Source organism: Nanorana parkeri, unplaced genomic scaffold (genome assembly GCF_000935625.1).
Source record: "Nanorana parkeri isolate BGI_ZX_2015 unplaced genomic scaffold, ASM93562v1 scaffold146, whole genome shotgun sequence".
Lineage (NCBI taxonomy): Eukaryota > Metazoa > Chordata > Amphibia > Anura > Dicroglossidae > Nanorana > Nanorana parkeri.
Window position 1 is genome coordinate 767,461 of NW_017306414.1, and position 18,668 is coordinate 786,128.

The window sequence follows — 18,668 nt, forward strand, 5'->3', positions numbered from 1 at the left end:
CCCCTCCCCGTCCGTTCCGCCAGTCAGCACTGGAGGATTGGACAGGGAAGGGGGGAAATCCCTGCAGGGAGCTGTGAGTGACAGCTCTCTGCAGGCACAGGATCGAGAAGTGAGCGAGCAACAGTATGTGTTCGCTCACTTCCCGATCTATTGAGCCGACCTGTGACAGTTTAATTGTCCCAGGTCGGCTAGAACTATGAGGCTGAGTGATTTTCACTCGCCTCATAGTTCTCCTTTAACTGCAGCAAAATCATACTGGGGGGGGAGTGGCTATAAAATAAAAAAAAAGGAGGAGTAAACTTTTCTCCCTCTCCTAGAACAAAACCAAAAAAAAAACTGACACATCCTGGGAATGGGAGAAGTTATACCTGGCTGGCCAACTTTTTGTTTTTCTATTTTTCAATATCTCTTGATGGTGGCAGTATAGCCCATTTGTCACAGAATAACTACTGATCCCGTTTCCCCTAATGACCAAGATCGAAACTACTTTTTTAGTCCAGGCCATTGTTGAGAACTATTGTAAAACTACTATGCATTTCCTTCAACACAAGACAAACAAATGCAAGGGCTATGCACAGAGTGCAGTGACCGCAGGACCCCAGATTTCCGTTTATAGTACTCATACCAGTAAAAGAAGATCATTTGGCTGTTGAACACTAACTTTGCACTGCCTTATTCAATAAGCCTAAAAGACACAACATATCAATTGTAGCCAGGCCGGAACCAACTAAGACCACAATTTCAAAAAGGTATGAAAGCATTGTACAAAATTCCCTGTTGAATGGGGCAGATGTTTGGGAAAACACTGTTGTAAAGTAAATTCAAGAGGCTAAAAACACGTTTTGTACTAGGCATGTCAGAGAAGGAAAAGCAGTTGTTTAAACCACAGGCGAATATTGGAAAATTCCACAAATAAGATTTTGTTGAGTGAGGGGCCCCGAGAGCTCTTCTTTGGTCAAGTAGGCATAAACTCAACGTGTTAAACTAATTAAAAAGTAGCTAAAGCCTTAATAATGAGCAGCGAGAGAGCAAAGGGGGTGGGAGTGCTAATTCCCAGAGGGACTGGAGGGGAAAGCAGTGTAAAACATATACTAGCCACAGTAATACTTCCATTTAGGTGCCCCCTGAACTAACAAGCACTAAACCTCAAAGGCAGGGGTCAGTTCAGAAGTAATAGGATGCAGATTGAGCTGCATCCAGTAGGTGAGGATTTAAAAACACACACACCTTCTCCTCATGAACTGCTGCTGAACAGCTTAATACTTTCTACCATGAGCACATTTAATGGTACAGATAGCGTGAAAACAGTTGAACATAAGTTGTAAGTGCAATTTCATAAACATTAAGCATTCCACTGCAAGCCTCACCCCCTAAACACCTCCCACGGCCAGCTCAGTTGCCGAATGTGTATACATTTGCACTATGTTTGAAATTACACTTACATAACCTGCATACATATATCCAATTGGTGGTAACCATTGGCAACCAGAATTAGTGCAGTTAATGTGCTTAATTGAATGAAGGGAGCTCCAAATGGTTGCTGCAAACCTACATAAGCACATTTTGTTTTCATGCCACATTATTAAATGACCACTAATTGAAATACCAGTTTGCTAGCTGTGTGGCTCAGTATTTTCAATACTTTGCAATCACTAAAGTCAATCAAGTATGCAGATAAGTTCCAACTTCACTGTAATGTAAATGGGTAAGCCATATGAGGGCCCGTTCACACCAGATGCAGTGTGTTCCTGCCCGATTCTGGCCCGACCGCACTGCCACGCATTGCGGCCGGCTCACTCTTTTGTGGGGCTGGAGGGAGTGTGGCGGGACATTGAAGTGAATGGCATCATAGACACACCCTCCGGCTGCAATGCGATCGGCCTCACGGGATCGCAAGGCACATTATGCTTGCGGTCCTGTCAAAATGCTGCAAGCATTATTTTGATTGGACCGGACCGCAGGCATGAAAGTGAGCTGTCCGCAATGCGAGGCAGTGCATTCTGGCCAGAACGCACTGATCTGGTGTGAACGGGCCCTGAGTCCAGTAGTCTCGGAAGCTTTCAATGTAATTATCCAATTTGTTGTTTTTTTTTACATTTTATACACACACACAAACTAAAATTAAAGACAAAAATTATAAAAAGTGAGAAAAAGTAAAATAAAAATGCAAACAAATAAAAAAAATAAACAAACTAAAATTAAAAATAAGAATAAGTCATTTTAAATAAAAGTTTGGTTAATTATTATTATGGCCTAGGGTTTTGCAATTCACATTTTAAATCCATGAAACTAATTAAAAAAAGTCTAATATAATACATACAATTGTTTTTAAAAAAAAACCATTAGAAAAAACCACACACACTGCATTCAGAAAATAATCAGACCCTTCACTTTTGTCAATTTTGTTATGTTGCAGCCTGATACTACAGTTGTTTAAATTCTCTCTTTTTAATCTACACTCAGTACCCTATGACAAACTGAAAACAGAATTTTTAAAATGTTTGCAAAAGTAAAAACTGAAATATCACATTGGCATAAGTATTGAGACCATTTGCAACAACACTTGCAATTCAGCTCGGGTGCCTCCCATTTCTCTTGATCATTGCAGAGATGTTTCTACACCTTGATTGGAGCCCACCTGTGGTAAATTACATTGATTGGACATGATCTGGAAAGGCACACGCCTCTCTATAGAAGACCTCACAGCTAACAATGCATAGTGTATCAGAGCAAAAGCCATGAGGTCAAAAGGAACAGAGCTCAGAGGCACAGATCTGAGGAAGGCAACAAAAATGTTCTGCTGCACTGAAGGTTCCTCAAAGCACAGTGGCCTCCATAATTCTCAAATGGAAGAAGTTTGGCACAAACAGGACTCTTCCAAGATCTGGTTGCCCTGCCAAACTGAGCAATCGGGGGAGAAGGGCCTTAGTAAGAGAGGTGACCAAGAACCTAATGATCACTCTGACTGAGCTCCAGAGATCCTGTGGAGATGGGACAAAGTTCCAGAAGGAACACCATCACTGCAGCCCTCCACCGATTTGGCCTTTATGGCAGAGTGGATAGACAGAAGCCTCTACTAGTGCAAAACACATGAAAGCCCGCTTGGAGATTGCAAAAAAAAAAAAGCACCTGATGGGACACCTGTGAGGAACAAAATTCTCTGCTCCGATGAAACCAAGATTGAACTGTTTGGCCTCAATTCACACGGGAATCGACCGGCACGTACAGGTCCCGGGAAGGACAGGTGCTGCGTGTGATTAGTACGCAGCCCCTGTCCTTCTCTATGGGACTACGCAGCCATAGGCCCCCTTACGCTCACCTCAAGTGCACGTCTGCGCGTGTGAGCATTCTCGTACGCTGACAGGATGGATCCCGTCTGCGTCCGAGCCAGGAAACACACACCTGCACTTGAGGTGAGCGTAGGGGGGCGTATGGCCGCGTAGTCCAATAGAGAAGGACATGGGATGCGTACTAAATCACACACAGCACCTGTTCATCACGGGAGCTGCACGATGCGGCCGTGCACACAGCACGGAGCTGTACGTGCTGGCCGATTCCCGTGTGAATGGGGCCTAAACGTTATGTCTGGAGGAAACCAGGCACCGCTCATCACCTGCCCAATACTATGCCAACACTAAAGCATGGTGATGGAAGAATCATGCTGTGGGTGTTTTTCAGCAGCAGGGACTAGGAGACTGGTGAGGGGAAAGCTGAATGGAGCAAAGCACAGAAATATCCTCAATGAAAACCTGTGCCACAGCGTTTAGGACCTCAGACTGGGCCGAAGGTTCACTTTCCACCATGAAAACAAACCTTAGCACACATCCAAGAAAACACAGAAGTGGCTTAGGGAAAACTGAATGTCCTAGAATGGGCCAGCCAGAGCCCTGACTTGAACCCTATTGAACATCTCTGGACAGATATGAAAATGGCCATCCAACCTGACTGAGCTTGAGAGGATTTGCAAAGAAGAATGGCAGAAAATCTCCCAATCCAGGTGTGCAAAGTGTGTCGCATCATACCCAAAAAGACTCGAGGCTGTAATTGTTTCCAAAAGGTGCTTCAAAAGTACTGAGTAAAGGGTCTGAATACTTCCGTACATGTGATATTTCAGTTTCTTCTTTTTAATACATTCACAGACATTTCAAAAATTCTGTTTTCACTTTGTCATTATTGGGTACAGAGTGTAGACTGAGGAAAAAAAAAAAATTAAACCGTAGTATCATATATACGTACGCTACATACACGCACAATATATATTAGATATATCGATCCTCACAAACATATACATACATGCATCCCCCCCACAGTTCAGTAACATTAATGTGCCCCTTAATGCCGCTTACCTTGCTGTATATCCTTCATATCTAAATGTAAACTTGATATTAGAATGCCTACAGCCTGTGATCTCTTTGCGTCCATCAGCTTTATAATCTGTAAGTAAAAGCAAAAAATAAGGTATAAGGTCCACATATATTTTACCATATAGAGCCACAGAGTATATATATAGTCATTGACACAATAATTTACACTTAAGAGATGTCAACTAGGGATACACAAAAATTTCATCCGAAAATGGTACTATGGGCAAAATGTTGATAGTACCAAAATGACTGAAAATGCAGTGCATCCCTTGCTTCTTATCTCCCCGCTGGGCGCCAATCTGCATCTCCTTTAATCCCCGGTGATCTCCCCGGCCTGTCGGCCTTCTGTGACATCTGACAGCTGTCCCATCCCCGGGTATCGGAGGGGACACAGACCAACGCCAAGCTGGAGGAAAGAAGCTGTCAGGATGCCGAGCGGGGCGGTGCAGGGAGGAGACAGCTGTCAGCCGTTACAGGAGGCCCAGCTGTCCTCCCTTACTGCCCCACTGGGTCTCCTATGACAGGTGAGTCAGGCTGGATATCATGGTATATCTATAAAAAAATAAGTCAAGGTAACTGGACTTGCTGTATTTTCCTTCAAGATGTTTCACTGGTCATCCTACCAGCTTTCTCAATTCAGAATACAAGCCATTCTGAATTGAGAAAGCTGGTTGGATGACCAGTGAAATGTCTTTAACCAGTTGACATCCGCAGTTAAAACATTTTGGGGGTTTTTTTCCCACTTTTTTTATGTGACTTATTTTATTTTACTTTTTTATATGCGACTTATTTTTTTTTATTATTTATATATTATATAGGGGGATAACAATCCCCTATATAATAGCAAAGGCACACTGACAGGTCCTCTTTATGGAGACATTAGGGGTCTCTAGGACCCCTAATGTCACCTGTGGACCCAAAAAGAAGCTGATGAAGCAGAGATCTGCTTCATCAGCTTCTTTTCTCTGGCTATAGCAGCCAGATGACTGACAGGTGAATGCAACACACATCACTTCTGCATTCACAGCTTGGAGGGAGGTCAGCAAGGAGCTGATCCCTTCCTCTTCCTCCTGACGCCCTCCGAGCTGGTCCCGGGCCGCGGATCCCGGGATTGAAGGTGATAGGTCGGGGGGGGGCGCCAATCGTCTATATGTGAAACACCCGGTAACGGGTGTTTGCATTGGTCGGGTCTTTTCTGCCCGTGCGTGCCCGCTAGGGGGCGCACGCGCGAGCAGAAAAAAATAACCCACCAATGCTGCAGTGCCGTCCGTTCTTTTACAATGGGCGGACGGCAAGTGGTTAAAGGAAAATACAGCAAGTCCAGTTGCCTTGACTTATTTTTTCCAGATATACTCCGTATAGAGGCTTCCTGTTCATTCATAACATGAGCTGCAGAAAAAGATTTAAGACTGTGTCCTCAATCTCTGTTTTGAATTTTAAAAAGGAAATATCAGAGGTCAGTTTAGACCCCTGATATCTCCCCCAAAGACCCCGACAGTAAAAGTAGAAAAAAAATTGAAAAAAATATAAAATAATTTTAAACCTTTTAAAATGGTTGGGGGGAGGAAAAAAAAGTAATTTTCGGTGGGACTCATTTTTTATTTCAGAAAAAAAAATGTCATTTCGGTGCATCCTTAGTGTCAACACATGTCAGAGTGCTTTAGGGAGAGTACTGAACACATGAATACATAGTATAATGCCTCTACTATCTGTGCTATTTTAAACGAACCGTGATCCACTAGAAGTGTGAGAAACCTTGTAGTGGCTCGCTGAGCACCCGTCGCGACTCCGTATATGCGTCCATACACAATGCAGTGGCGCATCTATGTAATGCGAGTTTTTTTAAATAAAATAGTTTCATGGATTTATGCTTTGAGCAACAAGGTTTTTTTAATGGACCTTTTCCCTGAGTCAAATTATAATGGTAGAGAGGAGAACGTTTTTTCAGCAAACTAAAATGCTATACATCACTGAATCACTTGAGAAATTAAATCAGCACAGTAAAATAAAATGGTCATATAAAGAGCTTGGTGCCAAATTATTTACATTAAGTTCACTGCAAAGGACAAGGGGGCAATCTTTGCGTCTGGAGGAAAAGAGGTTTAACCTTTGCATACGGAAAGGATTTTTCACAGTTAGAGCTGTGAAAATGTGGAATAGACTCCCCCAGGAGCTTGTTCTAGCTAGCTCGGTTAATTGTTTTAAATTCTGGATGTATTCCTAAATGCACAGAATATTACTGGATATTGAGTTCTTAGAGGTATATTAAGCATCAGAGATTGTTGATCCAGGGAATATCCGATTGCCTTATGGGATCAGGAAGGATTTTTTTCCCCCTGTTGGAGCAAATTGAACCATGCTTTATAGGTTTTTTGCCTTCCTCTGGATCAACATTGGGTAATTGTGGGCATAGCGTTCGTCAGGCTTTTCTTTTTTTTTCTTTGTATCTCTATAGGTTGGACTAGATGGACTTGTGTCTTTTTTCAACCTGACTAACTATGTAACTATGGAAGTTCAGCATATTCAACATATTTTCTGCTCTTTCACCAAACAATGGTAAAGACCAGCTGTGACTGTATGTATACATTACTGCTCCTCCACACTCAAATATATATCCCATGCTGTATATTCACTATTTCAGTGGCTCATTCTGTATGCCCTTCTGTACAATCCCTATTCTGCACTGGTGCATTCTATATGCCATTCTGAACATCACTATCATCACCACCTTATTCAATATGCCATGCTGTACGTTTTCTATTCTGCAATGCCTTATTCCATATACCATGCTGTATGTGCCCCTATTCCGCGCTGCCTGATGGAGTACATTCAAACAATGTACACACATTTTTCTTTCAATAGCACCCTGGCTGAAAAGGCTGACCCTCCCCCGCCACAGATCAGTACTTACCTTTTCAGTCCTTGTAACCTGGATGGACCGCTTGCTCTAATGGGAGTGGATGCATATGGAAACGGGATGGAAAGGAATGCATATTTTCTTTATTCCAATGAAATAAATAAATTCTGCATGTGTTGGTGTTGCAGATTTTCCCCTCACTTTAACCACTTGATGACCGAGGTGTTAAACCCCCCTTCCTGTCCAGGCCATTTTCAGTATTCAGCACTGCGGTACTTTGACATTTATTCAGCCATGCAACGCTGTACTGAAATAAATTTTATACCATTTTACAAACATTTAAACACTTTGGGTTTCAGAATGTGGAGCTGGCTTTAGAGATAAACAATGGCATGTCTCCACTCACCAAGAGATAGTAACAAAATGTGACTGCTTTCTGTTTTAATAAAGAACATGCTGTCTTCTATGCAGAGATTTTTAGCCCACTTTACCTCATGTTTTACAACAAGGAGCAGTTAGAATAATTAAACATGGCCAACTATTAATTCCACCGATCCTGTTTGCTATCAGAGGAAACTTACACTATATTGCCAAATGTATTGGGACACCCCTTCAAATCATTGGATTCAGTTGTTCCAATCACCTCCATGGCCACCGGTGTATAAAATCTAGCACCTATGCATGCAGACTGCTTCTACAAACATTTTGTGAAAGAATGGGTCGCTCTCAGGAGCTCAGTGAATTCAAGCGTGGTACCGTGATCAGTTGCCACCTGTGCAATAAGTCCATCTGTGAAATTTCCTTGCTGCTAAATATTCCACGGTCAACTGTTAGTGGTATCATAACAAAGTGGAAGCAACTGGGAACAACAGCAACTCAGCCACAAAGTGGTAGGCCACATAAAATGATAGCAGGGTCAGCGCATGCTGAGGCGCACAGTGCGCAGAAGTCGTCAACTGTCTGCAGAGCCAATAGCTACAGACCTCCAAACTTCGTGTGGCCTTGAGGTTGGCACAACAGTGCGCAGAGAGCTTCATGGAATGGGTTTCCATGGCCGAGCAGCTGCATCCAAGCCTTACATCACCAAGTGCAATGCAAAATGTCGGATGCAGTGGTGTAAAGCATGCCGCCACTTGACTCTAGAGGAGACGTGTTCTCTGGCATGACAAATCACGCTTCTGTCTGGCAATTCGATGGACGTGTCTGGGTTTGGCGAGTGCCAGGTGAACGGTACTTGCCTGACTGCATTGTGCCAAGTGCCCCACACACACACACACACACACACACACAAATAGGTTGGACTTGATGGACTTATGTCTTTATTCAACTTCAAATACTATGTAACTATGTAAAGTTTGGTGGAGGGGGGATTATGGTGTTGGGTTGTTTTTGCAGGGGTTGGGCTTTGCCCCTTGGTTCCAGTGAAGGGAACTCTTAAAGCATCAACATACCAAGACATTTTGGACAATTTCATGCTTCCAACTTCGTGGGAACAGTTTGGAGATGGCCCCTTCCTGTTCCAACATGACTGCGCACCAGTGCACAAAAGCAATGTCCATAAAAGACATGGATGAGCGAGTTTGGGGTTGAGGAACTTGACTGACCTGCACAGTGTCCTGACAACCCGATAGAACACCTTTAGGATGAATTAGAGTGGAGACTGAGAGCCCGGCCTTCTCACCCAACATCATTACCTGACCTCACAAATGCGCTTCTGGAATAATGGTCAAACATTCCCATAGACACACTCCTAAACCTTGTGGACAGCCTTCCCAAAAGAGTTGAAGCTGTTATAGCTGCAAAGGGTGGGCCAACTCAATATTGAACCCTTCGGACTAAGACTGGGATGCCATTAAAGTTCATGTGCATGTAAAGGCAGGCGTCCCAATACTTTTGGCAATATAGTGAATTTGTAAATCCAGCAGCTCACAATATTAACACACTCAAATTGTGTGTACTATTCTGCCCCTAATTTGGAGCAATTAATTGGGAGCACATAAGGAAAAGATTGTGAACCCCCTTGCAATCTAATGCCAACATGGCAAGATATGGACTACAATGAAGGCTCTTTTGCTCAACACAGGCACTTGGAAGCAGCATAAAGGATTATATTGTGATAAATAGTAAGCACTGGGACTCCTAGAATATGTTTTTAACCTATTCAGTAGTAAAAATGGCTCAAGCAGAAGTGGTGAGACAATCCTGCACAAATTATGCCAGTGCTTAATGGGTAAACATCTTTAAACGCAAACTTTCAGAGGAAAAGAAAATGAGGGAAAATATATCTTAGTGATAAACACCCCACACCCAAAATCCTTTTATTCTAAATATTTGAGAAGTCCACGTAATGCTCAGCCAAGACGTACAGGTCTCTAAACACAAATACACATGGTCACAATTACTTGAGACTGGGCCCTCTGGGAGAGAAAACTGAAGCATTATTGCTGTGCTGTCCAGACTCTGCTATCCAATACTGTGGTGCCAGTCTAGATCAGCAGCTAGAAATCAACCATCCATCCAGCTTTCTCATATGACATACCTGATTTTAATTCTCCTAAGCACACAGAGGCACTGATAGTCGTTGCAGTACAAAAAGTTACATCAACATGCATGCTTTGAATCCCCTATTATGATGTTTACCAACATATATTATCCAATATTTAGGATGGTTTGAATAACTATATGAGCACTGAATAGGAAATAAAGCCTGTGCGCTGTAATGGGCATGGATCATTTTTATCCTGTCTTCTCTTATTGCCTAAGGATACTGGGCTTTATGTTTCAGTAAGTTCTTGCTAGAAATGGGCATTAGTTCTCAGTCAACAACAAACATCAATCATGAAAGTGGAATCTAATTGGTAGTAGTAGGAAAGGCATGGCAGTTATCAGTAACAACATACATAGGACCCATCATGACATATCTGGCTTTCCTGGAGACTAGACCCCCCATGGGTACAGTTCCTGAACACCTAGAGTAAAGAACTGATTTTAGTGATTAAAAAAAAAAAAAAATTCTGATAAAGTAGGGATAGGCTAAAACTTATAAGACATTATTGTCGTCTCTATCTCATTGGGGAGACACAACAAAAACGTGAAAGGAGAACTATGAAACGTAAGGGAAATGATCTCTTACACCATTGTTGCCAGAACAAGTGTCCCCACTGGGAGATTTTCTCTCAATTCCTGCTCTCTAAACAAGCCAATTTTTTAGATTTCCCCTCACTTTGTCTGGAAAACAATGGTCACTCGGACAAATCATGAGAGCGAATCTCCCCAGCAGGTACAGTGAAAGCAATTAAATGCACACAGAAGTTTTAATCCTTTCCTACTCTATCAAAAAAATAAAAAGTGGGAAGGATTTTTGCTTAGGAGACTAGGACTTTGCAGTCAAACAGGTGTTCATTTCATTTCTGGCAATTTACTGTGGCAGCCGCTGCTCATCATAAGGCAAGTGGAAACAAGGGACTCCAATATGCAATATATTTATTACATGATAAGCACAGACCCAACTATTACCTTGCCTACATAGCATCTAACTACACACCTAGAAATATATTTGGATCTATTTCAAAGATGTGAGGCTAATCTGTATGAACTTTATCCAGTCAATTGTCTCTATACAGTATATTGCTCGACAACTAAATAACCATGAGGGATTGGACACTTCGGATGATGACACAAAGTAAATGCAAGCACTTTAAAGATCTGCATTTAGCTTGGTATTCGCTTTTTATAATGCCCTGTAGAGCAAAGCTCAGACAGGGGAGAGAGCATAGCAAGGAGATGAGCTCCTCAGTCTGCTGCTTTTCCTTTCAGTGTCTACTCACAAGCGGAACAAGTGCGACAAAATGCTTCACAACAAAAATCGCAATTTATTCTTATGGCCCCTGTTCACACTTGAGCGTTTGGTCGCAATAAGCATAACGTCTGTCGCTGGAAAAAGTGCATAAGCTTTTTTTTTTGGCAGGTTATAGCTCTTTTGTCCCCATAGAGTCAATAGGAAATGCGTGTAAACACATGTTGCAATTGGTCTTGCGCGCGTTTGCCCATTTACATCAATGTGTCACAATCTGCTCATGGAAATGGGCGGGTTCTGCAAGTAACAAAAACATGCAACAAACACTGAGCATTTCTATGTGCGAAAACGCTGTCGCCTAGGTGTGAATAAGGCTTGGGCATAAATGGGGAATACAAATGCTTCGGCAGGTAAACAGTTTTTATATGTGTAATTAGTGATTAGCCTGGACTTTTTAATACATTCAAGATCTAACACGCAAACAGTTTTGAGACAATTTCTGCATCTCTGTATTCTTGTGCATCTAATACAGAGCTTATATATGAAACCATCTTGTTGTACAAGGCAGTGCTAAACAGAATCAATTAAAGTGTTACTAGATCTTGCTGCTTAAGGTCACACCGGAACTGCGTGCGTCTGCGCAGCTGCAATGTGATTTGCTGAGATTTTACCTCAATTGATGTTTTTTGGGGGGCTTAAAATGGGATTTCAGGTGCGCTTGCATTAATTTTTGAAGTGTTTCATGGCGATCAGATAGGGCAAGCATTATTTTTTTAAGACTGCACTGGTGTGAATAGAGCAACAGAAATGCCATAGGAAAGCATTGTGATGTATTTTGGCTGCAGCAACCAAACTGAACGGACTGCATCTGGTGTGAACTAGCCCTAAAAGAAATGTGAAAACCAAGATGACATATTGCTTTATAACAGTTTTACTTTTTCCTCGTTTATAAGGCTGTAGATGGACTCCGCTACCAGCCATCCAAGTAATGATACCAAAAGTCTTTTGGCTTGCAATCCGTCTTGGCTGCAAAGAGTACTTATAATTTTGGCATTTTATTGAACAGCCCTGGGCAAATCACTCCTGAAAAAAAACTGAAGGTCTAAGCACGACTTGTGATTGTGTTTAAAATGTTTCTGTTTCCATCCTTCATATCTATTTGTTATCCCACCCCCTCCCCGAACCTTATTCGCTGTGCTTTCTCTACCCCTAGCACTACTGGTTGACCCGCACTGTATTTCATACTTACTTAGCCTTGACCATACCCTTGTTGGTGTAATTCATGGCAACTCCTGTCGGTTCCTTAATTTAACAGTGTAACTACTTAGCCCTCGTGCACGTTACTACTTGTTTCCCCCTTTGTTAATATATAGACGTGTTTTTGTTACATTTTTTGCTCAATAAAGAACTTACCAAAAAAAACAAAAAACATTTCCATGTATAATTTCCCAAGGGTGGTAACTCGCAGGCCAATCAATGAAGGGAATAGAAACCAATGTACAAGGCATTATATGTATAAACAGATTTTGTTTTTCCACTTCATTTTAAGGATACAAATAAGCACACTTAGACAACGGTAGAAGGTAAGCATGTTTCACAATAGAAACTAATATTTATCATGTCCACAGTAATTGTAATGGGACAACATCTAAGCAACTAAGCATTTATTGGCACACATTTTGATACATGGCCCCCCTAATGTAGGAAAAACATTTTTTTAAGTAAACTTTTACGGTCATTATTACCCAAGATTTACAACACTTGCGTAATATGCCACCTTATACTCTATTATTTATGCAGAGGGAGATTCTCAATTCCAGCTCATAATCTGAAGGCTCCAAGCTATGGTTACATATGATCCTCTCATACAATCTCTCTCCTGGGACTGTCTCTAGTCAAGCTCTAGTGGCACATCTTTCTCCACTGACACAGGACCCTTGTCCCTCTCTTCCAACGCTTGCAAAACACATGCAAGCAATTAGGGAGATCCAAGGGGAGAAGACGCCAGTGAGGCCGTTATGCTAACCCTGTCTTGAGCTTTGATATGTTAATCATGGTGCTGACAGATGCATGGTGATGGATCACAACTCATCATTTCTCAAAAAACATCCTAGAGTGCAAGCAAAACATGTACAAATACCCACACATGGTCCACTTTTGCTATACCGTGCAACACCATGAATTTATAAAAGAAAGTAATGCACACTACACAAAAGGAGAATAGAAGTGCATTTTGAAGTCCATACACACCACTTTGTGAGTTGTCAGCAGTTTTATTTCTTCTTAAACATATCACAGAATTAAATTGAGGGGAAGCATTTCTTTTATATGCCAATAAAATGGCTGCTTCTAGATGCACAGCTAGCCAGATCAAAGGCTGCAATAGACATTAATGGGTGGTTGGATGGGTAGGCATATTTAATTTTTTTTAAAGCTGATTTCTCAGTCAACAAAAAATGAAAACAGAACTAGGTTTTGCATCATCACTGGCCTCCAAGAGTACTAGTAGAAAGTGACAAACTGCTAAAATAGTGTATTCATGGACTTAACTAGTAAAGCAGTAAATAGGTTCAAGGTTGAAAAGGCAATATTATGAATTTAGGTTGTTTCACAGTATTGTAGCTAGAAATAAGGTAGAACAAGGTATGATTTCACTCAGAGTAGCTGGATCTTACACCTGCGCAGACCCTGTGTTATTTACTAACCTCTAGTTTGTTTTGTTGAAATAACAATAGGCAAGATCACATAATTGTAGAACTACACAGCAGATCCAGACCAGGAGATTGCCAACAGTTACTGTTTTAAATCAAGCTGGTGTGTTCAATTAGAAAGAAAGTGGTGCATATTCAGCACAGTTTTGAGCTGTCTATAGCCAGGCCCAGGGCAATTGTTCCTTCTATTCTATGTCCCTGCATAGATAGCTACATTTTTCCTAATAAATATTCAGAAATCAGACTTTGCACTGTACTTGCTTTTTGACTCAAACAGTGGATTGGTAAAAGTTTACATAGGTCAAATTCCTTGTTGTTGCTTGTTAGTGTGTTTGTATTTGTGTAGCACTATGTGTGTTTACACATACAATTAGAACTATTTATCTCTGTGTTTCTAAAGTGATACACAATTCCTTTTTGGATAACCTATCTGCAGAAAAGAGATTATAAAGTCAATGCAAAGTTGTATAACCCATTGCAACATTTTAATGGCCTGGTTGCTAAAACCTTAAAGGAAATCTGTCTTGGGAGAAATGCATGATCCGCCATTTCTGACCTCCTCCGAAAACACTAGCTGGCTTGCTGTATGCTGATCCTCAGGTTTTAGAGTCAGTGACTCGAAAAGCTTTGCAGCCAGAAAATCAGCTCGACAGCCAAACAAATAATTTATTTTTTTTAAACAGATCACCAAGAACAGTTAATGCATTTCTCTCATGACAAGTTCTGTTATAATACTGATGGTTATGGGTTAATGTACATTGTTCGGCCTTATACAAAACACTGCATTTACTTTGGTTGTAGTTTGTGTTTACTTGACTAGCCCTACCAGTAAAATGGACAAGGGAGAATGAAGTTTAAGTGGGTTTGCTTTTTTATATGTATCCTAGCATTGTTTAAATTGTTTAGCATTGTTTAAATTGTGAAAACACTGTGATGAAGGCTGCAAGCACCACTGCCGGCATGGGGATATTTTTATAGAGCAAAGACAGTTAAACCACACTTCTAAGTTGAAGATATTGGGATAAAAAGTCTTTGCCCATGTCCAGAGTCAGACTTTGTCATCTTGCATTATTGTTGGTACTTTCTGAGGTTCTCTCCTTGTCACTTTAGAAATACATCCAGTCTAAATTGAGGTTGGATAGAAAAAAATACTTAAACAGGAGAACTATGAGGTGAGTGCTTTTCACTCACCTCATAGTTCTAGCCGACCTGTGACAATGAGACTGTCACAGGTCGGCTCAGTAGATCGGGAGGTGAGCACACATGCCGGTGTTCGCTCACTTCTCAATCCTGTCACGGCTCTCTGCCGTGACAGGGGAGGGGATGAATTCCCCCCTCCCCGCTCCCTTTCTTGTGAGGTGAGGAGGGAAGGTCCACTCACAAGATACTTGCACTCGACACACCAGCATCTTAAATTAACCCTAAATATATTATCTAACTATTCAATTGCCAAAATAATTGTTAATTTGTTTATAGGTCCTTACAAAAAGGAGCAAGCAATTACCTCACCTTAATGTGAAAATGTTTGCGGTCAATGAGCAACTTTTTTCTCCTCTGCACGATCAGGATGTTCAGCAAGAGTGCCAAACATCTGGATATGTAAGAGTTCACTCCCAATGGCCAAATCAGTTTTAAAAAATTGGACTGCATGCTCCTAAGCACAAGTAAAATGGGTGGTCTAGCCTCAATGAATATAGCCAGCTCTGAGCATTCATTATACAATGGGAAACAGTCCAAAGTTTTCCTTAGCTTGCGACATGTGTAATTGGCCCAAACACACCTTGCATCTGCTGTAGGAGTGGAAAGCTTGGACACCGGCCCTGCATCCAGGGCCGCCGTCAGGGGGGTACGGCCGATATTAATGTCAGGGGCCCCGGCCGCCTCAGGGGCCCGCCCAGGACCCTTGCATTTGTATCCGGCCGACTGTGAATGCTCTTATAGAGCCCGCTGCGGCATACAGCAAACTTGGTCATACCTGCGTTTTGGGGCAGGAGGGGGCGTGGCAATGCATTGAATTCAATGGCACCGCTTCCACACACCCCCGCCAAACCCCCGTTGCGTTCCACTAGAAACGCAAAAAATAGGGCTTGCTCTATGTTTTGCGTTTGCAGTGGAACGCAACACTGGCAAAGTTTTGCCATGCGTTCGATCGCACTGCGGGCAGGTGGGGGGCGTGGAAGCGGTGGCATTGAATTCAATGCACTGCCACGCCCCAAAACGCGAGGAGAAGTTTCTTAGTGATCGCGGTGCGTTCCAGCAGCTACTGCTCTGGAACGCACACGCTTTGTGTGAACAATCCCTGAGCCTTGGGCACCAGATGCTTGTTGGAGGCTCACTGGGGGCGGACCGATTAGTCACCCTGTTCCACACACGCCGCACGCTTCATGCCTTACACCGCACCGCCTCTCCCATCGCTTCCCGCCGCCAAAACGATCACGTCGTTGCAGGGACACTGCAACGTGGGTAAACGAAGATCTCGGGGAAGAAAGTAACATTGCTTGCAGGTAAGACTGCCTGCACTTTTCCCCCACATGCTGTATAACTGTATTGCTAGGATAGTTATTGGTTGTATTCCTCTTTAACTGATGGTATATTGTGCTGTATATGATCAATCAGCAGAGCAATATGATCAACAGAGGAATACAAATCCCAGCAATCATTATGCAGGTGTATGTATAATGTATCGCCAGAATGTTTTGTATTCCGCTACAGCTGGTGGTATTCTGCCTTGCACTGTAAAATCATTATACAGCGCAATAATTTAATTATCGTTACACTGGTTGCCAAAATGTTGGCAAATTCTAGCAGTCTGGTGGTGCAGGATGCCATTCATGGCCTGTACTACTTCTTGGTTAAAAACAATGTCTGTGCAACAAAGACTTTGACACTTGGCTGTTACACTAAGCAGATACTTTCTTACCCTTCAGCACACCTGCTAAAATAAAAAAGCAGGACTAAGGCAAAATGTCAGGTACAGTTAACTCTAAGTGCTGTCCACCTGGTCTTATATTTACCTTCATCCCCAATCTAGTGATCATCATGCAGCCCCAATGCGAATTGCACAGCCTTTCCTATGAAACTTTGTACTGCACATACTGTACAGCCACTGTTGCATGCTGTCAAGAGTCTGGTTTTCCCTTAGGAATGAATGGGGCTGCAGTGTGTATCTGCAGTACAAAGTGGCTATTTTAGGAGCTCCAAGTGGGGCCGCACAGCGGAGATAGCAGGATTGGGGCTGAAAACAGAACAAGGTGGGCAGCACTTGGGGAAGGGGGGCAACGAAGGGAAAAAAAAAAGTTTAAAGTACAATTGCACATTAAAGAATTGGGAATGCTGCAACATTTCAGAAACACTAGGAGACTTTAAGCTGAACTCCAGGATAAGCAAATATCGTCTAAATATAAGGGGCATGTATAATCTTACTTCATCTTTTTCTATTTTGCCAAGATCTGTACAATAATCCAGTGTGAAACTTTTCCTTTGTTCAAGAGCTTCCTGTAATAAAGACCAGTGACTTCTGTGCTCTCCTTGTCCAGGGTGACTGGTCTTGTATCCATCCAACTCCTGTAGCTTTCTGCAGGCAGTCGGTAGTCCTGCTGTGGGTTGACCTGCTGGGTCCCTCCCATAGCTCTGCTCTCTGCAACAGGCTATGTACATCACAGTGATGTCAGGGTTTAGAAAGGGCTGAATGTTTTTCTAAAATGACTGAAGTCAAACTTTGCATAGAATATATATGTCTATAGATCTGCGCTTATGGAAAAAAAACCTAATACAGGTAATAAAGCTGCCACAGAACAGACACAGAGGTCCTAGAAGTATGGATGGTAATAATGCGACGCTAAATACCCCAGATATTACAAATACCGTGTAAATAAGTGATGTGAAATGAATATAATAAATTAATAAACCAACATGATTATAAAGACCGGATATCAACCATCTAGATATAAATGTGAATAAATAAATGTGGCTGAAAAAAACAATAATTTTATCAGTGATAAATGTGAACAAACAACCAAAGTACATAAGTCGTTCTTCAAATCAAAAACATATAAAGTGCTTGTGCTTCGTGATCAAAATTCATAAGTCGTTCTTCAAATCCAAAAACATTTAAAGTGCTTGTGCTCGGTGATCCTCCCAGTGTCACACACTAAGCCCCATGGGCAATGTGCACTCACCACATAGATATATAACAACAGTCTGCCCTTACATCAGAGTCCCTCCTTACATCAGCGTCTCCTCAGACCCCCTTTACATCAGAATCGTAAGGATTTGGATCTAAGGGGGGGACTCTGATGTAAGGAGGGATGCTGGGGACTCAGAGTCCCCCTTTACATACGACTCTCCAGTGTTGCCTCTTATTTCATATAGTCTAGAGTTCCCTCTTATGTGTCCCTTGCAGTAGCTTACTTGGGCAGGGGAGGGTGGCTGACTGAGGCAGGTGAGCAGAGCTAAAGTCTGGGAAGGGCCCCTTTCCCACCCCCTTAGTTACCCAGAGGACACGAATGAGGAGACGCGCACATCGTGCCACAGGGGATAGGTGTAGCAAAACAGTGGGAGGGGCTAAAAACTTGAGCCTACATACGGAGCACAGGAGACAGAAGTATGACATGTACATAGTGCAGGTGTCAAGTGTATGTAATGTAAATGGTGCAGGGGTCAGGACTAAGGGAGAGTACAGTGATCAATAGTTTATAACGTACTGTTCAAAAGCTCAGGAGTAAGTTACACAGAGTGGAGGGGTCAGTAGTATGTAACGCACAGGCAGAAGTACACACACATATGCAATATAGGCATCAGAAACTTGCCAATCCCTCTAACTGGGGTCCTTAACACCCAGACCACAGACCGGTACCGATCCGTGGCCTGTCAACAACAAGGCCACAGCCTTCGCCTGACATTGCAGCTGTCAGAGCGGGAGCCAAGCTGAGAAAAAAAGA

At 42.4% G+C, this 18,668-nt stretch overlaps 1 protein-coding gene across 1 annotated transcript in view; it reads right to left on the minus strand.

Moving 5' to 3' along the window:
- FMN1 (formin 1) overlaps positions 1 to 18,668 on the minus strand; it is a 154,791-nt gene that overhangs the window by 83,298 nt on the left and 52,825 nt on the right. The window contains exon 6 of the mRNA XM_018554194.1: positions 4,347 to 4,434. Within this exon, the coding sequence (XP_018409696.1) occupies positions 4,347 to 4,434 (88 nt within the window). The remainder of the gene's footprint in view (positions 1 to 4,346; positions 4,435 to 18,668) is intronic.